The 27,377-nt window shown below is 42.3% G+C and overlaps 1 protein-coding gene across 1 annotated transcript in view; it reads left to right on the top strand.

The window, feature by feature from the left end:
* Positions 1-27,377, top strand: part of plxdc2b (plexin domain containing 2b) — an 81,948-nt gene that overhangs the window by 49,608 nt on the left and 4,963 nt on the right. The window contains exons 5-13 of the mRNA XM_070986413.1: positions 3,415-3,537; positions 7,498-7,616; positions 8,545-8,644; positions 14,260-14,355; positions 14,539-14,620; positions 17,891-17,951; positions 18,093-18,246; positions 22,846-22,884; positions 26,830-26,996. Coding sequence (XP_070842514.1) covers positions 3,415-3,537; positions 7,498-7,616; positions 8,545-8,644; positions 14,260-14,355; positions 14,539-14,620; positions 17,891-17,951; positions 18,093-18,246; positions 22,846-22,884; positions 26,830-26,996 — 941 coding nt within the window. The remainder of the gene's footprint in view (positions 1-3,414; positions 3,538-7,497; positions 7,617-8,544; positions 8,645-14,259; positions 14,356-14,538; positions 14,621-17,890; positions 17,952-18,092; positions 18,247-22,845; positions 22,885-26,829; positions 26,997-27,377) is intronic.

Consider the following 27,377-nt stretch of genomic DNA (forward strand, 5'->3'; position numbering starts at 1 on the left):
TTTACAATCAAAGATCATGACCTGAGATTATCTGCTGTACTGTGTTCGTGTTTACCTCGCAAGGCAGCTGGATCCACGAGATCCCACAAGATCCATCTCGTCAAGCTACGTCACTCTCATGTCTGTCTGGTAAATATGCAGCTACAGCTAGCATCCGTGAAGCTTAGCTTAGCATAAAGACTGGAAACAATGGGAAACAGCTAGCCTGGTTCTGTCCAAAAATTTGCTTGTTGTTCCATGTTTATTTCACCCCAGAACATTATGTGCTGTGCTGAGCTAGCATGAGCCAAGAAATAGTCCAGCAGACAACCATCCAGAATCATTCCTGTGAAACAAATGAGATGAGTGCCAGGCTATCCCTCTGTTTCCAGTCTTTATGCTAAGCTAAGCTAATAGCTGCTGGCTGTCGCTTCACATTTATCATAAACACATGAGAGTGGTGTCGATCTTTTCATCTAACTCTCGGCATGAAAGTGAAAAAGTATATTTCCCAAAATCTAGAATTTTTGCTTTTGAAATTTGGCTACATTTCCACATTTTACACCTACTCCAAATGATGTATTTTGATTTTAACTTTTTTTTTTATTTGATACCATAAAATGGTCCAACACTGCTGAATTATTTGACTAGTTCATCAAAATTAAGTTAATTGACAACGATTGATAATTGCTTTTTTCTGTTTTATGGCATCGTTAATCACATAGTATCTTGTGTTTTAGACTGTTGGTCTGATAATAAACAGAGCAGTTTAAACACTTATGAATAAATGAAGTGATTCATCCAAAAACTAGCCAACCACTAAACTGATAATGAAACTAGATATTATTTATTACTTTTGTTTTTTCTCTCACTGTCCTTCTGCTAACAATAGCTGCTTTTAATGACATCTTAATTAGTGGAATAGCCTGAGCCAGCCTTAACAAAAAGCATATAAAAAGAGCTTTGGATAAATTAGTGAGTGGCCCACGAGTTCAGCTTATTTTGTAAATGCGATGTACAGTTTTAATAGGAATAACAACGTAACGATGGCAAAGCATGTAGTCAGAGGACTTCACACAACTAAATGAAGTCACGTCTTCACTGCCGCCTCCCTCTCCTCCTCTTCTCACTGTGTGTGTGCTGACAGTGCTCTATATAGAGAGCAGGGAGGTCTTTAGGGAAGGATTGATTCCCCTCATGATATGCTCTGCTCCTGGTTTCCAAAGTGATAGATGTGTTTTGATAGCCCGCCCACTGTATGAGAAGACATATGGTGACATGAAATGGGCTTTTATAGGCTTGGCCTCAATGAGACTTTTCCCCAAAATCCTCTTTTCTTTCCACGCAGGGAAAGAAAAATGCCTCAGGCAGCCACTTTACATGTAAGCTGTATTTTTGTTGAACTTCTGCAACAAAAAAAAAGGCAAACAGATCCCTTTATAAGAGAATGATTTCTTACTCTGGGTTGTATGATGACATTATTGTTAAACTGTCCATCCTGAAGACCAAGTGAGGTGAAGAGCATTTTCCATGTCCAGCAGTGATGTAAAGGAGTAGTTTGACATTTTAAGAAAGGCACTGATTCACTTTCTTGAGTGTTGGATGAGAAGATAGACATCCCTCGTGTCTGTATGGTAAATATGAAGCTACAGCTAGCAGCTAGTTAGCTTTAGCGCAAAGACTGGAAACAGCTACCAGGGCAAGCCTAGCAAAGGTAACAAAACGTGCCTGCCTGCACCTGCAAAGCTCAGTAATTAACATGTTATCATTGTTTAATCTGTAAAAAACAAAGTGTAAAAACATCACTTCATAATTTTATGGGCGATATGTGACTGTTTCTTGGCTGGGAGTACTTCTCAACCTGTTCCTACGCTGCAAGAAATGAGATATACCATCTTAATTAGTGAGCTTTAGAGGAGCTGATAGGTGTGTTTGATTACCTTTGGACAAAGCCAAGCTATTTCCCCCTGTTGTTAATCTTAATGCCACGCTAAGCTAACCGGCGGCTAGCTGTTCTTCGTAGTTAGCGTACAGACATGAGATTGATATCAATCTTTTCATATAATTCTCAGTAAGAAATCATATTTTCCAGCATGTTGAGCTATTTCTTTAATAATACATGTGCGTTAAACATTTCCAGAACTTCCTGCTCTCGGATTTTAATATTGATTCTTTTTCTCTTGTCCAGAAAAGTGGTTTTTAGTTATTACTGGAAAGTTAAAACCAGTCTTTAATGTTTGAACCCCGTCTGTCATCATAAAAATCATGCACTTTTTTCACAGTTTTCAACAAGAAAAGTGTGGCAACAGCAGGGAAAAAAAGATGCCCCCTTTCCTGTAGCAAAAATAACTTTAAAGAGTCATTTGTTTAAAAAAAACACACTTTTTTTTCAAGATACCGTCGCTGTTAATGTCTTATTAATTCTTCAAATGCTCCTCAGAGGTACATTGTATTGATACATGTGATGTCTCACCAAAATGCCATGTTTTCCTTTCGTTCTGAGTGAAAAAAGATTTTAAAGGTACATGTTAAGGTGTCTAAGGAATATTTTCCGATTCAGGCAAAGTCAGAAGGAGAAACAAAAGCTTGTCCTTTGAACAATTCTTGAAGTAGCAGCTGACTTTGCTAAACTTCTTGTCAGCAGGGAAATTAAGACACTCTTTGGTTCTGTTGTCATCAGTGCTTTATTCGTTATGCAAAGGCCATTCCCTCGTGATGAATAGTGGGCGTTTTCCCCCTTTTCTGAGTCCATTAATATCCATGTTTACAGGCTGCTAAATGATGCAGCTCTAGTTTGTGTTGACTGAGCACGTCCCTCTCTGTGGAGAGATCTATTTGTGCCTCGTTGAAGGGACGAATAAATTGGAAAAGTTAACATAATCCCATTTTGTTGTCATGGTCTCTTCGTTAGCGCCTGTGATTAATGATGCGGAGTAAAAACACACAAAGGAGGATGGAAAGGAGTACACAGGAGAGTAAAAGGGAGAATCAGTCAGACTCATAACCCCATGATGATATATAACTGCTCGCTCAGCATATCCTCCTTGAAAGGTCCTCAGATTTGCCCTTCTGTTTTTGATAATGGCGCTAATTAATCGCCGCTGCAAGCAGAAGCAGCCCGTAGCATGAGGCCAGAGACAGAGAGCGAAGTCGTGGTTGTTAGGTAATGAGGGGCTTTTGCTTTTGACTGGAGGCCAGACGTGTTGTCTCCCTGAAAGATACTGTATCTGCTAACAGCTCTACAGAGGGAGGACATGTAGCAGTGGAGGGAGAGAACATTGATGTTTGATTTTATGAGTTGCTAAAGGCTAAATCCACCATAAAACTCTGCACGTGATATATTGAACATTGCTGAGTCTAATCGCGCAAGCATGCCTTAGAGGGAAACTTCCATTCTGTTAGTAGTTATGTGTTATTTCCTCTTTTTTCCCCCAGGGTTCATCTACACAGGTGACGTGGTCCACCGGATGCTAACAGCTACACAGTACATCGCTCCTCTCATGGCAAACTTTGACCCCAGTGTCTCCAGAAACTCCACCGTCATCTACTTTGACAACGGTAACAGCTAATATCTTATTTGTGCCTGAATGTGTAGCGGTTGTGTATTCTCTCTCACACAGTTTTGGCTCCAGCTAGCCATTTGTTTTGGTAATGACAGAATGAAATTAGGTTTCCCGCTGCCAACTTTGTGCTAACAAGCTCCAGAACATACTCAAACAGAGAAAGAAATGAATTAGCTAACTGCTGGTTAGCAAACTGTACCACAATTTCTTTTTAAGCTCTGTGAGTCACGAAAACCAAGCAAGCCAGCAAACTGACAAATATCATGGAGCGCTCAATAAATTACGGCTCTGTAACCCTCTATGACTACAGTAACATTCCCCATAATTCCACTCATTCACATCAAACCAAACATATTGGATGTCATGGCTATCTTTAGTCAACATTTTTCTAACTTCTTAATTACCACATCTAAGGACGACATGAGATGTTTTATGCATTGAGTCGGCTCGGTGGCAACGCCAACGGTAAAACAACCGTGCTGCTCCGCCGTCACTCGTTTATTTATGAAACACTTTTCACAATAAAATTCCATTTCCTCTTACCTTCTTGCTAGTCCACGGAAACTGCACAGAATGACAAAATAAAGCTCAGAGGGCAAAACAAACAGAAATAAAGTCACACAAAATGCTCGGCAATATTCCTTAACCCTAAATTTAAACACTCTCACATTGTGCTCAACAAGAACAACAGTTTAACAGTAAACAAATTTACAAAATGATAAATGGCGCTTACATTGGACATCAACAATTTCTCAATTGATTTTTCCAGAAAACATTATTTGATACAGTATGTATCAGTTTTATCCAAATTTGCACAAAACAATGGTGAAATTAATGCAGATAATCTGTTATTACTTTAGATATATGAGCCATCTTCAGAGAGAAAATTATGAAATAGCAGTTCTTCCTAATTAGATTATATTTATTGAACTTCCCATGACCTCTGCAGCATCGCCTTAAATTCCATTCCCTGACTTTAAACCAAACTGACGCCCTTCCTCTCTGTCCGCACCTTTCCTTTGCCATCTGTGATGGTTGTTATCCATCATGTCAGTCATTGCCGTCTAATCCCTCCGCAGCAGAGTGACTGACCAACTGTGTGACCTTCTGCAGTGGAGCTCATCAGACTTTAACCAAACTGGCAGCCGATCGATTCTCAGCCCGCTTGCTTCTCAACACACTGTCCATCAGTCAATGTCCTGCCAATACATCAGAAGAACTGTATGGTGTGCTGTGTTGTGTGAGAGTCGGTGCTGCTCTCCATCAGATTGTAAGCAGTTTGATGAAGCGTATTGTTTGTTCTCAACGCGCAAACAGGATTGTGGGAGTTGTGTGAAACTTCACAGAGACGGTGTGAAGCCTCTTTGTTAATTTTAACAAAAACCTTGACTTATTGTGTTAATTAGAATCTGATAAACACAGAATACATGTGATTGGTTAAGAAGTCTTTCAAGCGATATCACACAGTTATAGGGGAGTGATTCTGCACATAAGAGATTTGACTGTTGTCGCCAGCATGACCGTGGTGAGAGCATTACAGTGGTAAAAATACCTCTCACAGCCTGTTTGACACTTAGAGACTTTAATACAACTGCAGGACTCTGCTGTAACTTCCATGCATAGTACCAAGCAAGTAGACTTCTATCTCCTAAAGAAGCTGCAACACGACCGTCTGATCCTCTTCAAATCTTTATTATATGAAGAAGCAGTAGTTTTTTAGAACAAATGTGCTGTTCATCAGGCCCAGAGGAATCAAATATCCAATTTACACTGAGATGATGACGTTTTAAATTAGACTGAAATTACAAGGAAATCAGCTATTGCACTTCCAGTCAACTGAGACCAGGAGAACTGTTGTAGCATTTATCTGATCCCTGATCAGTTCAAACACTGAACTATCTGTGCTGGTGACAATACTTTTTTCTGTATGGAACAATGTGGATTTGAGCTGATGAGACTCTAAAACTTTAGTTTGTTGTGTGTTCAGAAATACGACTAATCCATGTATTTGTGTGAGTTTACAGCTAGTTGTTCGCTAGCAAGTTTGTTATTGCTAATTGCTAATAACTAAACTGTAAAATGACAAGTGGGATTCACACTGTTGTGACTTACTGGGATTCTTGAGTTGAACAGCCATCGTTAAAGTTATTAGTGACACCTGTGCTTTTACTGCTACGACAAGTCAAAACATCTATTCAAATGGTCATAAATACAGTTCAAAAAGCGAATAAAAGTGTTGAATGTGAAACAGACTAAACATAATAAAAGAGATTTTAGATCTGATGCTGTCTAAACCTCACTAAACCTCTTGAAAAAATATGCTTCGCCGTGCTGAGGGTGGTCTTGCGTAATAGAGCTAGATTCCATTTGTTTGTTTTGAGTTTATACAGCATGTTAAGCTTGTAAGTGGAATTAGAAACAAGGCCAGTGTGTGCTCCCTCCAGGCCTCCTCACCCACTCTGTATTTTTAGCCAGGAAGCCCCAGATAGCGTGGCAGCCTCCCCTCCTGAACTCAATGCATTTTAAGTAGACTTATATTAGGCTTTAACTTGTGCTGACTGAGGAAGCATGCCGTGCCATAAGGCAGCAATTTAGTGCTCTGTTCCTCTCTCAGATATTCCCTGCCTTCTCCTACACTCTGTCCTCTTTAATGCATCACACAGCAGCTCTTCAGCACTGCCTCCTTTTCCTTATTTCCCATCCAAACACTCAAAATAGTGAAGAATGCCCTGCAGTTGCTGCCCTTCACTCAACAGTTGTCAAGCTGTGATATTAGTCGCATGATATTAAATGTCAATGAAAGATCAGACTTGGACTTGTCTCAGCTCCTGCTTTAACACATGCAACATCCATGTCGAGTGCTAGAGGCTGTCTGTTCACACCACATGGAATTTATAATGGGGTTTCCTGTGCGAGCAGACGCCTGTGCTCTCCACACTGTCGGCAGAGGAGCTAAATCTCATCTTTGCTTTGGATGGAGGAGCTCTGGCTGTGTGATGTAAAAATTGATTCGTTGTGTTAACAGACCTTTATTGCCCTGGTGCACAGCCAAATCTCAGAGAATGACTTTCCCATCAATAGGCTCTCTGAAGTCCACAGTAAATCACAATAGTGTTAAAAGTAATGCGGGACCCCGCTGTCTGCAGGGTAGAGCTGAGGGCCCCGTGGGTCTGGTGCTAATTTAATGTACATACTCAAATTAAGGCAACACCAAAGGATGAGTCCTTTTGGTGTGAGTTACTTGTGCAGCTCAGACCACTGAAACCTTACTTACTTGAACTGATATCTCAAAGAATGAGCAAATAAAGCCAAAACTACAGTATAAGCATGACTAGATGACTCCTGACGTCCTTTTCTTATTTACGCACTCTTTAAGTTAGCGTCAATGTTGTCCTTCTGCTTCGCTTTATCCCTGCTGGTGAATGCTCTCAGCCAGTGTAGCTGGAAGTATTTTCTTTTTACTTTTCCATAAGAAGAAGTCATTTACAGCGCTGCCATTCGCGCCTGCACAGTATGAAAAACTTTCACCGTTGTGAAGCCGGAGCTACATAATCCATCACAGCAGCCACCACTCCTTGATTTGGTTTTGTCAAAAGTTTCAGTTTTATTGCTGTTTCATCCCGCTCCAGTGGAGTGTTTTCATATCACTGCTCACACTACTTCAGTGTCAATCACCTCACACCCACAGGGGGAACTGAAGCCTCTGCCAGGAAATAAGCCCTCGCAAACATATCGCCTTGCAAACATGATTGTTACGTTAATGTCTTCTTACTCACACCCTGTTGCCTGGTCAGTGGTTCGTTTCACGCTACATCTGAGACAGTAGAGATGGTATTTCAAAACCAGGGAAAAGCAGATCAGTGTGAGCTATCTGCAGGCAGCACTGACGCCTGTTTTTCCTTCGGTGATTCTCTTATATGTGGTAATGGGCTGTATTTTTCCCTTTTTCCCTTAGGTACCGCTCTGGTGGTGCAGTGGGACCATGTCCACCTACAGGACAACTACAACCTGGGAAGTTTCACCTTTCAGGCGACGCTGCACAACACCGGCAGGATTGTGTTTGCATATAAAGAGGTCAGGACTCCTTTACCAAACCTGCTTTCTTATTTCATCTCCGGTATCAAAGACAGTGAAACACATTTGAATGAATCATTACAGGTGAACAGCATGAACCGCGCTAGAATATTTCAGGGCTTGATCGAGGCATTTCATGGAAAATGAATAACACGCAGCTCACATGCTCTTTTTAGTTTTCAGCATGTGTTTTCACTCTGGTCATTACACAGAAGAGTGACGCCTACATGACTGAGAAAATAAGTTTAATGACGGCCGCTCCTTAAGAAAATATCACTTAATGCCCTCATACTGTTTGCACATGTTTGATTTGACATTATTTCAAATTATGTCAGGTTTTTCTTAAATGTCCCAATAGTGTCGATTAATCTTCTTTATTTCAAAGACAAATGGATATACAAGTGAACTGAACACAGAAAAACAGATGGCAATGAAAATATTATCCCGCAGAGACTGCTGCAAGAGGCAGAAATTGCAATAACTAAGTAATGATCTGTGGTAATTGCAATGGTTACAACAGCAGGGCTCCTTCTTTTATGACTCAGGCATCTTTTCTGTTATTTTCACCTTTTAGACAAGCTGATCTGAAAGCTGCGGGAGTTTTTTCTAATAGGTATTTCATTATGCTGCTGTTATTGGTCTGAAAAGAGCAACCAGACCTCCTTCTCATTTACCTTAAAGAATTTATCCGCGAAACATTGAGGACTTTTTGTCCAGTTTAACTCTTTACTTTTTACTTCCTTCTGTGTCTGAAATGTTTATTCTGTGCACCAAAGACAGACGTATGCTTATTGAAGTTGCATAATGGCCCAGCACATTCCCATGGGAGATGATGATAAATTGGTTGAATTGTCGGTGCTGTCGGGCGAGCCTGTCCCAGTCAGACCATCGTGGTTCTGGTAATTGATTTCCCCCTCTTCTATTTCAGATCCCCATTGAGGTGTCACAGATCAGCTCCGTCAATCACCCGGTGAAGGTGGGCTTGTCTGATGCCTTTGTGGTGGTCCACAAGATCCAGCAGATACCCAGTGAGTGTCAAACACACCTCTCCAGATTATATTTGCTCACTTGTATGAACCTTATTTAAATCAGCTGAAAACATCAAAAGTCCACTGGAGGCATAATTTTCAACCATCTCAGTTAGCGTTAATTAGCAAACATTTGCTGAGGAAACCTGCTGATGACAACTTGAATAGCAAGAAAGAGAAGTTTTTCCTCGCCACTGTCGCCAAGTGCTTGCTCATGGGGGAATTGTTGGTTTCTTTGTAGATAAAAGAGCTTGGTCTGTACCAGCTCTATATGGAAAGTGTCCTGAGACAACTTCTGTTGTGATTTGGCGCTATACAAATAAAATTGAATTGAATTGAATTGAATTGATGAACTGCTTTTGTTCAGTTTTGTGTGAAATCAAAGGCTCATTGTTTGAAAAATCACCAAGAGTCTGGAGTGGTAAACCTGCCACTGAGCTGGAAAACCCCTGCAGCTCCAGAACCACATTTCAGATGTACAGATGCAGGAGTTTAAACAACAGATGAAAGCGGTGGTTCAGCGAATCTGCATAACATACAAGTGAAAAATGAATGAGGGATGCTTATTTTGAAGTGCAGCTCTGCTTCGTGAATTCCAAATCCAGCAGCGACGCAAGAGGCAACGCAACTGCCCTGTCGAAGTGAAAAAGGAACGAAAACTTTGTGTTTGCGTGTGTAGGCAGCTGTTTTAGAGTAATAAATGTTTATATTTATTGAAAGATCCTTCATTTATACGATCCATGGGGAGTTCTCCACCTCTGCAGGCCAGTGATGTGGTAAACTGCATCCAGTAATGCAAAGCGTTAGCAACAGTAACTAAGGGGGGCGGGGCTTAGCAAAGAGTCATTAAGATGACTGACTGCATTGTCTCATCAGCTTCCTCTTTACCCTTTAAACCGTGTCTCGTACCTCTGAGTTCAGCCCAGCCTGTTCTGCTTTAGCTCCAGCTGTCACCACCTCTTCTCCAACACTGTTCCATCTCTCTCAGTGGGCAGCAGGCAGGGCTGTGGGCACAGCTCCAGATCTGCCTCTCCCATTTGCTTTTGAGGTACTGCAATTTAGGCCCATTAAATTTAAAGCAATGCGAGCAAAGGGGAGACACTTCAGACCTTTTCATCCACAGTCAAACTCCCTCTCTCTCTCTCTCTCTCTCTCTCTCTCTCTCTCTCACATGGGCTCTGATTCAAAGTCTGCCACAATAATGAGTTGTCAAGTATGATTTATTCAGCCATTTAAACTCTGTTTTGGTTGCGTGTGTGAAACTTGGATCGCATTTATTTCAAAGTTAATAACTCATAACTTAAAACCCATTACATAGTAAGGGCTTTTTTCGTCCTTCATTCGGCATCTTCATGTTAACTTGGATGTGGAGGCGATTGTAGCTCAATATGTCACGAGACTGACGTTTGTAAGTCTGCTTTAAGAGTAAAACAACGGTACAAAACACCACATCCTTGGAGTGGTAGGATTTTCTGACATGGACTTTGTTTTCTGTCTCATTTGAAGCCTTTTTCTACAAAATCTCTTTCTCGAAGGCTGCAGTTGGCACTGAGTGATTTGTATATTGAACCTGTTAGCGCAGTCATCCGAGACTTCATAAACCGAGCTGTCTTTGATGCCTCTGACACAGCATGATGAAACCAGTGTGTGCAGCTTCTTGGTTATGGGGCGATGAAATCTTGAATGGAAGCAGATTGAAACGGAGGTATTGTGTTGAACGTGAATGACGTCTCTGAGGAGTGTTTCTCTTCTTTGTGTTCTCTGATCGTCTGAACGATCACATCGCTGCACTTACTGTGCTTCTCAAGAAACCTAAATATTTTAAAGTATCTAATTTTTGGAGAGATCAAACAGACCAAACTGCATTTCTTCAGATGCAAACAACGAAATACGATACCTGCCTTGCCCTCATTTACATGCATCACATTAAATCCAAACGATGTGTCCGTATTTGAGACACTGCTTGATAATTGACGTCTTACTTAGTGTTGTTACGCCTGTCAGAGCTTTCTGTTGTGAAATGCTGTTTACCACAACAACAGTGTCAGGTTTACCACTAAAAATTCTTTGTAATTTTTGAGAGAAGTCTCTGGTTTCACACAGAAAAGAACGAAAGCAGCTTCTTATTTTCTGCCTCTGGCGTTGTGGATCATAATGCTTCAGAAATATTTAAACAGACAAAAGCAGTCTTCTCATGTTAGCCTGTGTCTTAAATAACAACTATCTGGCAGAGGCAGAATTTATCAACTATAGCTAGCTGAAACTAATGTTAGCTCCCAGAGCTGGTTGAAAAACCAGGTAACTGCTGTCTTTGGAAAATGTAGCGCTATCTCGGGTAATGTTGGCTGGGGTTGCTTGGAAAGTTCCAAGCTAATTAAGAGACGTGAAACACGCAGTTTAATCCGTTTGTTACATTTCTGTCCTTCGGTTTTTGGTTTCGGGAAGGCTAGATTAAAGAAACAACCCTCCAAACTCTTCAAATGGAGAGTATCGTACTACAGCCCGATGCACACTGCTTCAACATGAAGAGTAATCCTTGACGGGCCAGCAGTGCCCAGTGATGGTTCCTTATGTTATGATTGGACAGTCACTTTTTTTTTTAAATTAGGAGTCAATTTCTAAGACTGCCTTCAGTCACTGCAAGCAAAATCAAACTCCTGCAGCAGCTGAACCAAACAAAGCTTTGTTTCTTTGTTTCTTGCTGTACAATGAGCCAGCAGAGCACACAGGTTCATGTCCATGTCTGCAGGAAAAGGGCAGTATTTGCATCCTGCACCCATCAAGGCCTTGATGTCTGTGGAGTCTGTGGAGACAGCAAAGGATGCAGCACCAAAGACCCAAAGCTCTTATAGTAATAGTCCTTATATTGATGCAAATGATAGAGAATGCCGCTTAAATAGGAGGCTATACATAGATGGATGGGGACTAACCTTTAGAAAAAGCAAGAATCAGCAGTTTTCGTGGTGAAACAGTCCCTCCTCATAGGATGGTTATTAATGTGCTATCTTAAGTCATTTGTTCTTGATCTCTGCATGTACAGTCGAAATGTAGGCTGGAAACGATGCAGCTGAGAAGACATTTCCTGTAAAGTGATGTTATTAATTTGTTTGAAAAAAAGGAGGTTGTGCTGTGGATCTGTCTAGATCTGCTTCAGATCTTATTTAACAGCGATTATCTGGGTGAAGGTAAAAAATGTGACATTTTTCAGCATGTATCGAGGCAGTCATGCCAGATTAATAAATGGCCTCTGATGGCGGGAATGTTAAGATTCCATATCCTGGGAACATTAAACCTTAATTACCAGAGAAAAAACAGAGAGGAGAGGCATGACCGCCGCAGGCTGTACCATGAAGAAGTGTTTCAACTCGGTTAATTGTCTCTGAGGCCAATTACTGCACAGCAACCATGGCAACAAGGGGACGTTTTTTTAACCGACTGTAGCTTCGCCACGGATTAAAAGCTCAAATAAAACATTTTACACTGCTTCCAGGCAGAGCAGGCCGACAGCCCATCCAGTAAAAGAAAGAGATGAGAGAGACGATTTGTGGGTGTCCTGTGGCCACGGTGTGTAATTAACAGGTCAGGTACAACCACATGTGAAGACCCAGGTTTTAATATACTTTCTCAGTGCTAGATTCTGCAATATCAGTCAGCGTGAGTTATCCCGAAAATTAAGATAAAACCACCTCAGCCTTTGGATTAATAATTGTGAGTCCCAGGAGGAAGATGCCAAGACCAGAGCTATTAATTATACACAGTATGCAGTCTTCATTCTGTTTTTCTATTTAGGTTTGGGAAGAAAAACAGTGTTACTCAATATATCAGAGATGTCGACGAGCCAAGAGTGTAATCATGAGTTTTAAGAGGTCGACTGTTTTAATATTTTGTACAAACAGCCAGAGTGCTGTCCGATGAGCGGACAATGCAGTGCCTCCAATCTCACCATCGATCCTTAACTCGATGCACTGACATCACATTTCTACTGATTTCCAAACAGTTCTTGTGATTTTATGAAAGCAAGTATCCAAACACATACGTTTTTCCCTTTATGTTTCTTAGCTGAGAAGAGCTGTTAACTTCTCTGGATGTGATTTTGATTTGAATGGGATGTTGACCGTCTCGTGTGTAACTGACGTCACACTTCTGCAAACCTTTGTTTGATAATAACAGTGGAAGTTAGCTAAATCCTCATTAGGCCTTGTTTATGTTGTGGCTGAGACCAGGCTATAATTGATCTGATTGGCTTCCTTCCACTTATAAACCAGAGGCCCGTGAGGCTGCACAGTGTGCCCACACACCAGCGGCCTCAGGCTGGGGTACTGACCTTCCTCTGGCCCCCACCGTGTCATTAGGCACCTGATAATCCCTCTGCTACAGGCAAGAGGAAGTCAGGCACCCGGGGAGGAGAGAAGGGGAAAGGAAGGGCGGTCTTATTCTCAGGTTATACCGAGCTGGCTCACATTTGCTGCTTTGATCAGTTGTTCTGTGTATAATCAAACCAAGCAGGTCTGCAGGGAAACAACATCGTCTCACATGAGAAGAGCAAGAGTGTAACACACACACTCAACTCAACTAACCTTGAATACTGTCAAATGAAATGGATTTTTATTTACTTATTTGCATTCTTGTCCTCAAATCTGCATAATCTGATGTTTTTGGCCACTGGGGGGCACTTGTGAACACATCACTGACATATTATCGCCTTTAACTTGAAATGGTGAATTGTTAGCAAACAGTTGCTTATTTGCTAAGCTAACGGTCTCCTGGCTAATGGACACAGCAGAGTGGAAATGATCTTCTCATCTTATTAAACAATGAGCTTATTTCCCAAAATGTCAAACTATTCCTTTAAATTTTAAACTTTGTTAGCATATTACAATACCATAAGATGAATGAGACTTGCAAGTCTCTGCTTGCTGCTATTGAATAGAGGATATTGAACATAGTTTAAGGGAAATGTAATGTATTGAGCCGTGCCACACGCACGTTTCTGTGCATCCTAATGATTTATTTTACAGACTTACTGTTTTATGGCTGTAATACTTGCACAGAAAGTTTCATAACCAAATTAAGGTTTAGATTAACTACTGTATTAACAGCACCAAGTTCGATCTGCTAAGATACCACACATTAAAAAAGCCTTTCTCACTTTAACAAAGGATGTAATTTAAACTTGTCTTTTCCAATTCCACCGACGGCAGTGAAGATGCATGGCCAGCAAAAGCAAGCAGCCCATTTCACACTGACCCATATGAGTTATAAGGGCCAGAATGCAATGAGAGTCAATGATGTATCTAATCAATTGCTCCATCTTACCCCGGCTGATGACTTGCTGTTACAGATGACTGGGAAGGCAGCCTTTCAACAGGGTCTGATTGATATCGGCTCCCAGGGGAAATTGCTATCGTCCATTGCCAAGTTGTGGGCTGACGCTTGGGCACAAAGCGAGGGGAGAAATAAAGTGCTGTGGTAGCATCCCTTATGACCTGATTCTGCCTCCTGCTCTCTCTCCTCTTTCTTCAGGGACCACTTGTCCCAGTTTTTATCTCTGGGTGGAAGATTTGTGATGGTTTGTTCGCTTTCTCGCTCTGTCTCCTCTTTCTTCAAAAATATAGACGTGAGGCGGAGGACAATCTACGAGTACCACCGCGTGGAGCTGACGAAGACGAAGATCACCAATTCTACAGCCGTGGAAATAATGCCTTTACCCAGTAAGAAGAATTTATTGTAACTGCTTCAAGCTCAGTCAGTGTAGGCTTCTGGACAAGTATTATTAGATGGATTCCTTCTCATTATACGACATATAGACCTTTTCCTTGGCTGTATGTCCATTAGGCTATTGATTGTATAAATGGTTTGAGATCTGACCGGTTTTGACCCTTTCTCCTCTCCAGCCTGTCTCCAGTTCACCAGCTGTAGCTCGTGCATCTCCTCACAGATCAACTTCAACTGTAGCTGGTGCCATCGGCTCAACAGGTTGGACTGAACACTTTCACCCTCAAAAGATTGACCCGCGTCTCCTCTTCCTCCTCTCCCTCCGACACATTCTCACCGTGGCTGCAACTGAAATGAAAAAATGTCTCCCAGAGCCCAGTGTGACTTGTTTTGTCTGACAAACAGAAGCTGAAATGTTCAGTTTGAGCAAAGTAGCAACTCACATGGAGTCACTGGACAATCAAAAGTTAATTGAATGATCAATCAATCAAAATAGTTACGAAAGCTTCTCCTGTCCTTCAGCTAATCAGTAAGGTTAAACTTATGTTCTGTCTGCGGTTTTGCATATCTTAATTACAAACAACAGCCATCTGGAGAGCTCACAGCCGTCCGCAGTATCTGTTACCGCCGCAGCAGAATCATATTCAGTGAATGGGAATGTAGTTCTACCATTTAGATGAGACAGCAGCGCGTTTTAACATTCGCTCAGCTCACACCTGTTCTGTCAACCTCTGCGCCCCTTTTTATCTTATCCTTCCCGTCTCCCCTGCACTTCAAACGAACGTAAATATTTGAGCTGCTAAAAGAAGTGTTAGCGTTCCTCCTCAGACTTTCCTGACAGCTGAAATGTGAGCTGAGGTGGGTTTTGTTTCGCTGGATGGAAAAGTTTGGGTGAAAAAGGCAGCGAGAACAAGAAATAAATTATGGAGAGACCGTTGTGTAATCATTCATAGACTGAAAGTTAAGACAGTTCCAGCTTGCAAGTCAACAGATGTTTACTGTCCTAATAAATGTGTAGCCTGGGTGTGTTTTTGGAGGCTGTTGTTGGGGTTTATTCAGCCACCATCTCTTCTCTTTCAAATGCTGCTGCACTTTGAATGCCCTATGCATCAAATATTAATCTGCCACTCTATTATTTTGGACTCATCATTTATTCTGTGAGTAATGTGTTTGACGTGAGAAATATGCAGCATTTCTGCTCTGTCCGCTGAGATTTGTTATTTAGGACTCGCGGGGGGTTTTGAATTTGACTTTCGCTTCACTCTGCATCTTAAATCCTCCTGCCTTTGACAGAGACAAACTCATTTACAGTACAGTGCAGAAACATGAAGAAGTGTTTTTCCTCTTAGCAATTTATGGACACCGTGGAGAGATACTGTATGCCTGTAGCGGTGCTCTCATTAGGCTGCATTTTAATTAGCTCTTGCTGTGTTAATATCTGACTGTTCAGTCTTACTCTGCCCTTTGTATCCTTTAGCCGCTTCCTCTGAAAAAGGCAAACATGCCTTGAACACCCACTAATTAAAAACGGTGGCAGCCTCGTTGGCTCCGGGGTTAATGAAAGCCGCTGACATTTTAAGAGAAAAACCCTGATGAACCTTTCTCACTGTGAAGTGCTGGGAAGGTGAGAGCATGGCGCCTCTTTCATGCTAAGTTCTGAACTAAATTGGCTTGTTGTGGCTGATGTGTGCAGCCGGTGCTGAAGCAGGTTAATAACGCAGGACAGAATTTCCAGTGGAACCGCAGAGGGCCGTAAGTGCCCGTGTAGCCGAACATTGATGTGTTTAGAGGAATTTTATTGCTGGTGAGCGTCAGGAATGCAGCTCTTTGGTCATTATGGAGACAAATATTGAGTTTTAATATGTCTCATTAGTGAATCTAATAATGCAACTGCATAAAAAACAGTTCAGTCTCACATCATAGAGTGTACAATCCGCAAGAGGACAGCTTATCAGTGTCAGGTTATGCCTCGCATGGATGAAGGTGCACTACCAGTATTTGGTGATAATGATGGGAGCTAAGGACAAATGTAGCATAAAGGGCAACATCGGGGACAAGACCTTCACACAGGAGACCAGGGTTTGAGTCCAAAGTGAAGCCAGTACTCACTGTTGATTGTTTTAAGGAAACAGTTATTTATATATTATTTATATAAATAGTATTAAAAACAGGGGTTAAAAACAGTGTGTGAGGTTACTTTCTGCAGCTTGAGAGACAAACAGTCTTTCCTGAATTTGAGGTGGCATTTCAAGAAGTTGGAGTAAAGTCTCATAATGAAATCGATCCATCCTGCTGTGAATGCAGGAAACCTGAGGAGAAATACTCTCTTTGGTGGATTCATTTATATTCAGATGAAGCACCGCGGCCCATTTGTAATTAAAAGCATTGTGGTTCACTGCGCTAGATGGCAACGAGCTGAGATGGATGCCATTGAGAAGAAACAAAACACAAGCTCCCCATAGGCACAGGTTAGACCAGACCTGCTCGCTAATATTGTGTCTCATTCTGCTTCCCTCTCCGCAGGGAAAGCAGTCGGGCAAAAGTGGGGGATTAAGCGGAGGAATCTGTCTCGCCTGATTGAGCAGATGAGGCTGAATGTTTTTGGGGGGAAATAAAAGGAATGGGATGATTAGAGAGGTAGAAAGATGAAAATGGACTTCTTCACATAAAGCTATTAACATAACAATATGTTCACTGGAGAAATGGGGCCTGCTGGGGATGTCTCAGACCCTACTGGACTCATATTGTCCTGGCAGCACAAAGCACAGATACCGTTGCTGGTTTTAAACTACAGCTTTTCTGCATTGCCCGTTAGTCATAGGTTGTTTTCATCTGTGGGCATTTTTCTATACGTCTCCCACCTGCAGGGGCACATAATTTGCAGACTACCAAAGCTTTTCAACTCCAGTTTATTGGGCAGAGCGCAGTGTGAGTGGGTTTACTGCTTTGCATGCTAACCTTTCCTTCCAGACACAATACTGTTTGTGGCAAAGGGCCAAGACAGAAAGATGGCGAGTTCACCAGTGGGCGAGTTAAAATTTTGATCCGTTTACAGCATGAAGGATTAGCAGCTGCCGCCTCGATTACTGTCTGCCTTTTGAGGTTATTAGGAGTCTTGGACCGTGATACACAGTCGACTCTACAGCACCCTTATCCCCAAGGCCCCATGACCTATTGAACTTCCCCCTCACAGATCCTCTGTCTTCATGCTGTACAAAGCTGCCCCCTCCTTGAATCCAGACCTCAGGGGGAGGCAGTGGGAGGTGCAGATGTTTGGCTTGATTCAGAGTAAAAATGTAAAAAGTTTCATAATCTAAAATGAGAAATCATACCTGTGACTCTTATGAGCGTGGTTTAAATGACGCTACAAATCTGTTAAAGGGCCACCAGTTTTTAGAGATCAAGATCAGTTCACTCGTCATGAGGAGTACAAACTCTGTGACTCTTAATCCTTCCCCATGCACCGACCATACAACCATATTTATTTAACAGACTGAAGATTCACCTGATTTTTGCTCCCTCTGGCTTCAGGTGTTCCAGTGGCTTTGACCGCCATCGACAGGACTGGGTGGACAACAGCTGCCCAGATGAGGTAAGCAGTCAAGATAAGGACTTGAAATAATGAACCTGCTGAGATGTGTGTGTGTGTTTGTGTTTGTCTGCAGTCTGCAGCGAGATCCCTCTTAGATCCTTCCATGCACATCATTTGTGTTATTTCTGTGACAACATTCAGACGAAGGACAAGATGTGTGACGTCATCGACACCACGCATCTCTACCCCTTCACCACCACGGTTGTCGCCAAAACAACATCCAGGAGCAAAGAGGCCGCTGCAGGCGGGGACGCGCCCTCCACCTCCCACCCTCCCACCAGCGTCCCCACTGAAGGTAAGGCAGAAAACGCAGCCGGGACGAGGCCACGGTGCACATTGAGCCCCGAGCTTTCCCTCCAGCAGTGCTGGATGCTCTGCTCTGGCTTGATGTTACATGAAGTGCATTTGCTGGAGCTGTTCTTTATTGGTACTGATGTGTCTCCTCTTTTACAACATGCACAAGACACCTCTCTCTTTTGGATAAATATGTGCTGTCGCTCTCCACTTCAGCTGAAACAATCATTCCAGATGGCAGGCAGCGGAGCAGGGCTCAGCAGCTGTGTTTGTACCAACTTTTAAACAATGCAAATTGAATAAGACAAATCTCACCAGTCCAAAATAGATGCGTCCTCACAAACCTGTGATCGTGTCGTTCAGCGCTGCCGGCTCGCCATCGATCTTTGTTCTCAGAAATCTTTTATTCCCTAAAAACGTCCTTTTCAGACGATGGGTCGGCCGACGTATCAAAAGTATTCTCATCCTGCTATTGTTCTTAATCATTTTCAGGTTAATTATGAAGCATTGGCTTTCATTATACGACTGTGAAGGCGAGCGATGGCCAATTTTCATTTCTGAAGGCCGAGCGTTTAATAGGAAATTAGAATGGGCGCCGGCTTTGGTCACAGTAAGTGGAAAGTGACTTTACAATCATTTTGGAGTTTAGTGAAATTGGCTCGATCTGATCCAGATACGGAGGCTGTCTGAGAGCTGTTTCCTTTTATTACCTGCATTCTCTCTCTCTCGTCTTCCAAGGTCTTCCAAGGTCGCATTTTACATTTGAGGGCTGCTTCTTGTCGGGTCCCATGACTGTGCCTTTTTAGAGAAAGGGAGAAAACAGGATACAGAGGCAGGGTGAAATTATGTTTTGCTTAAACAGACTGTCAAGTTATGTAGAATATGTCACGTAAAGCCAGAGAGGCAACGCACATGTGTGTGATATGAGGTCAGCTGAACATTCCTGTGAATGGAGGAGAGAGTATAGCTGCAGATCAGGGAAATAAACTAGAATAAACATAGAATTATGGGGTCAATTCTGTTGTGTTAAATAATCATGATTATGATTTCTGCCATAATTAAGCTGATTAGTTAGCTGATTCTGTTAAATCACAAATCATCAATCACAGCACAGCTAGAATAAAAAGAAAGCCCACAGACACCAACAGGGACATGTGGTATGTCGATAAAAGATGTCAGATCCGATTTAAGTACTCACAAGGGCTCACGCTTCATCTGTAACGTCACTAAATTCATGAGAGGCGTCCTTCAGTTCAGCTTCATTCATTCATTCATTCATTCACAGTGTTTCCCCCCAAAGTTCGAGGTCCTCGTGCTCTTTTGATATTGCAGTTTAACATATTGAGCACATGATTCGCTGCGGGAAGCTAACCCAACCCACACTGCTGCACAATCTCAGAGTTATCTCATGCAAATCGTCTTCGAACGGAGGACTCAGGGTTGTTCTGCTGATGATAGGAAAACGGCCAAGGTGTCCTTTAAAGTTTGTTTACTTCCATTTCTTTTTTTCTTCCTCATCTCTGGAGGCGTGGGAGTTACGAGTTGGCTGAATTTATGGTGCCAATTTTCAGCTCAATTCACTTTTTATGGCCTTTTGAGCAATTCATCTAAGTAAACAGGCTATTAATCTTAATCAGCTCCAGATGTGGTGGAGTTGAATCAAAATGATTGGAAGAAGCCACTCACCTACTCAAGTCTTAAATTTTAGTGTGTCATCATGTGACACACTGCGTATATAATCAATACTATACTCACTGCACTGTATGTAGTGTCCCCCGTGCTTGCTTTGGGTTAATCTGGATGCACATTGAGCTGATGAATATCTAATCATTTCAGACATACACTCTTCTCTGATGAAGTCATTTTACTGCATCCTTTTAAGAACCTGAGACACCATCAAACGTAGGTGAGCTTTGAAGGACATCCGGCTTCAGCTGTGCGTCTGACTCATGCTCAGAAAATGTCTATTGGCCATCACAGGTTGATGGAAATGTGACTTTGGCATGTCTTACAAGATACATCAAATATGGATGTAAAAGGAGAAGAAGAATTGCAAAGTATGTGCAGGTGTTGGGTAGACTGTTCTTCAATGCTTATTTAAAATGTAAAGATAAACACTGAAGACATAAATTATTTTAAAACAGGTCATAGATATACACTTAAAGAGACTCAGTTATTTCCAAAAACAGCTGGGGACTCCTCAAACAGGAGGAAATGGTGCATTTGTCAGGGACGTTTGGTCTGCTGGTGAGTCTTTTCATGGGATGTGCAGTAAGTAAAATGTTGAATATCTACAGACTCAGCTGTTGGAGTGAATGATTTTCTGAAGGTGTGCGACCTCACCAGAGGAACTTCATATTGAGGGCCTGATGGGAAATGTTGGAATGAGTTATGACGGCTGAAAGGGAGCGTATCAGTTAATGTCCATAATCCACCTTCAAGGTCCTCTGAAAGGGACTTTTGGCTCCTCCTAAGTCAAGGCTTTGACCTTGGCTGTGAGGTGATTTGGGTTCTTGAACTAAATTTCTTCTGACGACTGAGTTTTAAGATGTTTTTCCAAAACAACTAAATCCTTAAAGATGGCCTGAAAATCCGAGTTTTAAGAGACTAAATGACCTGAGATGGACTCTTGTTGTGTAAGACTGCGGCCTCTGCGGTGTTATTCCACTCTGCTTCTATCTCACTGATGGCATTTTCCCTCGAGTTTTTTTTTAAGGCTTTCTACATTGAAACCTGGGTCATCAATTATTTCATTCTCCCAAAAAAGTGTTTACTTTTAGTAGGCGGCCTTTTCTCTGTCGTGAGTTGAAATGGAAGCTGCGTCACAGCTGGGCTGCTGGATGGGCTGCTGGGTTGAGTGTGATTGCGGTGAGTTGAGGGAGGACTGTGAAAACTGTCCAGCTGTGAGGCAAAGCATGACGAGTCGCCCTACAGATCAAACCAGTTCATGTTGAGAGGACAAACAGAGGACAAGGGACATAAAACACATTTGGTGCGCGCATGTGTGTGTGTGACTGTATGTATGTGGGTGTGTGTTAGTGTCCAGGAAGTCGAGAGGTCACTCGGTGGTATTTGTTATTCAGTCAACGCTGAGAAGCCCTGCACACTTTCTTGCACGTACAGCAGATCAGGTTCCTCAACTCTCACCTGTCTCTATAGCTGCAGGGGTCAAAGGTCAGATTAGAGAGCAGGCTGGGTGGCTCACGGTCGAGCTGGTGATCTGCAGCTGGATGAGAGAGTGGGAGAGACGGACAGGAGAGGAGAAATGTATCTGTGCGGGTGGGAAAATCCCAATGTGGAAAGTTTAGATCTCCTTTCATTCGACTAAACTGTGGCTGCTTCAGAGGAAACGCAGTCAGCTGCCAGGTACAGCCAGCTGAGACTAAAGCAGCAGTCCTGCAGTAAATCAGGAAGGTTATAAAGTTCAGTTTTTGTAGAAACTCTTTTGAGAGGTCTAGTTTTTCAACTTTATGGTCACTTTGGAGGGTGAAGTTTGTGGTGCTGTTAAATTAAAACACCTCTCTGATGCTTCAGTTTAAAGTTCAGCACTTCAACTTTAAGTTCATCTTCAATACCTTTAATCAGTTTTCACCAGATTTGTTGTGCAGTGCAGGACTGACGTACAGCTGTGACTGAAACCTGGCACCGTGTTGAAGTAAGGGACCGTCCCCAAAGTGCTTAACGGTCAAGAGAGCTTCACAGATTTGAATCAGCAGCTTTCTCATTGTTTTTATGGACACTTTATTTGCAGCTGGGCTGAATGGCCCATTGAGTTATTATGGCTGATTTTTTCTTTCTTTTCTCTTTCTCATTTTCCTTTTATCATGAACACTTTAGACCAACTTTCCGTTCTCCAGCCTATGCTACGAATCCTGCTTTGATATTTGAGTACTTTGGGTGACTTATATGTAAAGGAGTGTGCAATTTAAACAATTTAAAACACAAAAAGGAAACATTCTGGATGTTTTCTGACTTCCAGAGTTAAATTCCACCCACCTCTGGTATCAATCTGAACACTGATGCAGATATTTTTGAACAGAAACACATACAGATAGCGTCTGTGTTATTTTCCTTGAGCAGCGCTGATGATTCATATTCATGACCCTCACTCTGGTGTGAGATTTACTCGGACTAATTTTTATGCGGTCGCTTACAGTATAATATCTCATTTAATGATTTGTTTCAGACGCCAAAATGTGGCTGCCGTCGCCCTGTTGAGAGTTGACATAGAAAATCCTTTTGAATTACATCGTTCGGTGAAATATATCAGACTGGTGTATGTGCTGAATTTGCATAATGTGTGTAAAATGTCTGCTACCTCTTTCGAGGAGAAGTGGGTCATGCTACATTTCCGTATTTCACATGTATAGTTAACCCCAGACAGCTTCTATGTGCTGAATTATGCATGCTGGAACATTATATTCAAAGCTTTAATTTTTAATCAGATTTTAAATGGAGTAAATTTCATGTTGAAAGCAGGATGGCCCACTAATGAAGCCACATCTCATTTGGGGCCTTGTATTGTCAGAGGTTCAAAAACAAACTACAAAGAGAAATATTGATTATTATGTCTGACACTTATGTCTTTGTCTCCTCACAGATGACACCAAGATCGCCCTGCATCTCAGAGACAACCAGGGTAGGTCTCTGTCCTCCTCAGCTCTGCCTCCCAGCAGCTCTGGCTGCTGATAAACCGTGCCTTTAATCCCTGCCGTTTTCATGGCTGTGTGTGTTTTCTTTGCCTCCTGTTTTGCTTTTACCACTGACTTATCGGTCCCTGATTGCTTTTTGATCTTTGCGGATGGATATGTGGCTCAATCAGCTGATAAACTTCATCCAGCCGCAGACTATAATGCTTAACTGTCCTTTGTGGGCTGCAGAAATCAATTGCAGTGTCTGGGCTGGTGTGAAGGAGAGTAGAGGCAGCGTGCCCAAAAGTTGTAGTTGTATCAGGGTACACTTTATATCACTTTATATTAGTCACAAAGGCGATACACAGCCGTATTCCTGTTAGGTAGAAAAGAAAGCTGCTGGACAAACGTAACGATGCAGCGGCTTTATAGATGCTAGTATAAATGTTGATCTAAAGAAAACCATATATTTCTGAAACTGCAGGAGGGAATGAGACTGAACTTATAATGCTCTTAAAATAGGTTGTTTTGCATGTTTGTGTGTACAGAATAACAAAGAAAGTACAGCAAATCCTCACAGCTGAGAGGCTTAAATTAGGGAATGTCTGACATTTTTGCTCAGTTATCGAAGAAGTTGCTGATATATCACCTTTATTAACTGTAGAAATAAACAAGACTGTTGTAGCAGCCACAACGCCAACTTTTCCTGCAGGTTATGTGCTGCCTGGGTGGATTTAACATGAAATCTGCTGAATTGCAAAATAAAAGTAGGAGGTAATGCTCCTAAAATTACATTTTTTTAAAGCATCTGTTGAAAAATTACTTCACATTCACCCTGAAAAGAGGAAATAAAGTGAAAACACCGCATCCACAAAGCTGACAGCAGAGCTTCAGACAAAGGCCGTGGTCTTTTTGACAGTGAGGTAAATAAATGTCTCTAACATGTGCAAGACATCCAAACTCTGAACTGGCTTCCAGCTCTATCAGTCTTTTTGGGGATGGCTTCACTAATGTTTCATTTCCTGCTCGAGAGGATTGGAAATCCGCAGCTTCTCTCACACTTTCATTACTCAAACGCTCCATGTCTCTCATCACGCCGGCACTCGTGCGCCGCGCCTGGCACTGTGATGATATCTGCAATTTTTTTTCATGCATCTAACCCTTTTTCCACTGCCGACCCGCCAATAATGTTGCTCAAGGTGAAAAGTAATTGCGAGGAAGGCGGCAGGATTATCATCCTGAGCAGAAAACAGGCAAAGCTGCCAAGCCAAAGATTATTTATTGATTTTGTACAGAAGGTTTTGTCCATATTATAACTGCTGTTGATGGATTTAATCAATCAGACGGTTTCTAGAGTGGTTTGTTTTTAACTGTTCAGCTCTCATATCAGCCACTTCCAACAAGGTGCCCTCTGACCTGGACTCTGGTAGGAAATGTTGAGCTACAGAAGTGCTGAGATAAGGAAGAACAGGAGCACCCCACCCTCAACACCCTCAGCCCTCAGCGCACATTTGCAAAGAGTGTGAATTATAAGCCTGCTTAGTTAATACCGTCAGTTTCCTAAAAAGCCATTAGCCAGGTGAGAGTATGGATGCGCTCCTGTGTTCCCTTTAATGTAGAGCTGAAAGAAGAGCAGCTTGGCTGGGTTTCCCTTGGTCTCATTTGTCCTTTATCAAAACTCTAATGTGTTTTATTGCTGTCTAAGAGCTCCTGCAGTCCATTAGTGTTTACTCAGGCTGTAGCAGTCATAAGGACACAGCTAATGGAGAGTGAATTCAGGGCAATTTGCTAAAGACGTGCCATTTCTGTGCCCTGACTGCATAAATATTACCAAACATTTCCACAATTATGAAGCCAAGAGTATTTTTAGCCATGCTAAATGTTAGAACTGCTTAGCATCAGCATTTTTAGCCGTCCCCTCTTTGAGCATCCTGCTATGACCCAGTAAAGATGATATTTTGGAGCCCTTGCCTCTGCTGTCTTGTTGGTTTAAATAGAGCATCCAGCTGGTTATTTAGCTGCTAGGCTGTTGATTTCTCTCTGAGTCCATTTCTCCGCTCAGTCGCAACCCCCTGCTAACCAGCCAACGCCCCAGACGAACAGCCGGTTGCATCGTTTGTTTCCAGCTGACCAAGAGATGGCTCTTGGGCTCTATAGGTCTGACAGATAAACACAGGAGAAATGCCTTCTGAGAAAAACCAAACAGCCTCATGCTGCGTACTTTTAGTATTAAAGCACAATAGTGAGGATGTCATAATGTCATTTTCTCTGCCAAGCTGTTTTTCTCTGAAAAGCAGGGCTCCTGAGTTGCTAGCTGACGGTGTACTCTGAGAGCTAGCATGAAAAAAACACTACATTCAACACCAAATGGCATTATAAAAACAGTTTACAGTCAGCTTGTGGACAATGGAGCTAATCTTTTCTTTCCGCGCACCAAAACATCCAGACTTAGTGCTTTTTAAATTTCCAGCTTAGGAGTGCACATAATGGCCACACTGACTTACACAACCACACGTTCACAGTTACTGACCACACACATCACACAGGTTTGATTACCACTCGGTTATTCTGCGTGCTGGAAATCAATGAGGCAGGGAGCCAGGGGAGAGGCCGGTGGGCTGACAAGCTCGGCAGTGGCTATAGCTGCTAATTAAAGCCAGGGAGGAGATCAGCACGGGGGAGAGGTTGTCAGGGGGGCATAGAAGAAGAAATCTGTGAATAGATCAAGACTGAACCCGCTATAAATCTGTGTGAGATGCGATATGAGGGCTGCATCCGTGCCATTTGTTTCATAATCGCTTCATTTGTTCTCCCCTGCTATGATCAGTGTTTGGCTGCCGGGTCTTGCCAGCACTGCGAACACAGTTTCTCTCTCTGCTCTGTTCTATTCTTACTCTACGCGCTCTTCCAGCTGACAAATTGCGGGTGAAAATTCTCTTGTATTTTTCTTGTTTGGAAATTGCGCCGCCATAGATGAAAACAGATATTCCCGAAAGGTGACAGGACGCTCTCATCGTCTTCAAAAAGAACACCTGCTGGGTCGAGGCTCCAGTATGAATCTGAGAGAGTACTTTAAAGACGAGTGATGTCTTCCAAGGCGCACTGAAGGACAGACCTATTGTGTAGTCACTATACACAGCCTCTTCAGTTTGCATCGCCACGGCTGGAGGCTACAATAGGAATCTTATCAGCATCTGTAGGCCTGTTTCTTCGTCCTATCAGTCCCATATGCTGCTAACCTTGGCTTGGGATTAACTCTTACTCGTACTTGGGGGAGAGAAGAAACTGCTCATGAATACCTAAACAGAGCACAGAGTGATCATACCACACAGTGCCAAAGACCTAATTTAAACATGAACCCTGAATCTGCTCTCCAAGTGAAGGAAATGTCCCGTTAATCATCTTCTCTAGGACATTAAACTCCCTATGAAATCCACTGAAAATGAATATTTTCAAACATACATGGCTGAAGGAGATTTGCTGTAGAAGTGTTTTTGTTTTAAGTGTTTTGTTGTTTTTTTTTCTTTTAATGTGGGGACAAATTGCAGAATTTGGTCCAGAAGTGTGACGATGTTTTGAGAAAGTGGGTATTGATGAATGATGAGTGTCCCCTGCTGGTCAACAACAGAACTGCAGCAAAAGCAGAAAAGCAATTTTGATGCTTTATCTCAGCATTTTAGGCGTGTTTACTGTTTATTTATAGCAGGCAGTGCACATTAATCATCACTAACATTTAACAGCATCCATTTAAATGTGTTGGGGTTGGCTCAATAGTTAAATTGCACCTGTGGGACCACTGACAAGTAATAAAAAGCATTAGCACACAGTAAAGTTGCAATGAAAACAGGAGAGAAACTGGAGGTATAAACACTTAAGAGTTAACCTATAAACACATTAGCGTTGGTATCGCTGCATAAAAGGCTGTAATGGGATATTTTTGTGTTGTTTTTCAGTGATGCCTGCAGACAGCGCTGTAGACAGGATGCCAGGTACACACCCTCTGCACATCGGTCTGATCCTCGGCATCCTCCTGGTGATGCTCATCATGGTCGCCGGCGTGCTGGTCACTGTGTACGTTTACCATCACCCGACCTCCGCAGCCAGCCTCTTCCTTATTGAGGTGAGTAGAGGCGCTGCCATCTGACATGAAGCCAGGCAGTTGGATTCCAGGTGGAAGATTGTTATTGGCTTTGGAAACACCAGCACACCACAAGGTCCATTGCTTCGCTCTTCTGGGGTCAAGAATGAATTTCATTCAGTCTCAGAGTTTTAAACTTTTTTCAACACGTACGAGAAGTCCTTGAAGTGTTCTGAAAATGTTTTATTTAATCATCTACAACTCCCTGACCACTGGGCAAGCTTTACAGAGGAAGACTGTGTGATATGATCAGAAAGCTCCAGAACAGCTACTGAATGGATCTGGTGGTGAGACTGTTGGTGAACTTTTTTGTAAACTAAAACTTATCTCACAAATTAGGCAAACAGAAAAATAGTTAAACAA

Source organism: Chaetodon trifascialis, chromosome 18, assembly GCF_039877785.1.
Source record: "Chaetodon trifascialis isolate fChaTrf1 chromosome 18, fChaTrf1.hap1, whole genome shotgun sequence".
Taxonomy (NCBI): domain Eukaryota; kingdom Metazoa; phylum Chordata; class Actinopteri; order Chaetodontiformes; family Chaetodontidae; genus Chaetodon; species Chaetodon trifascialis.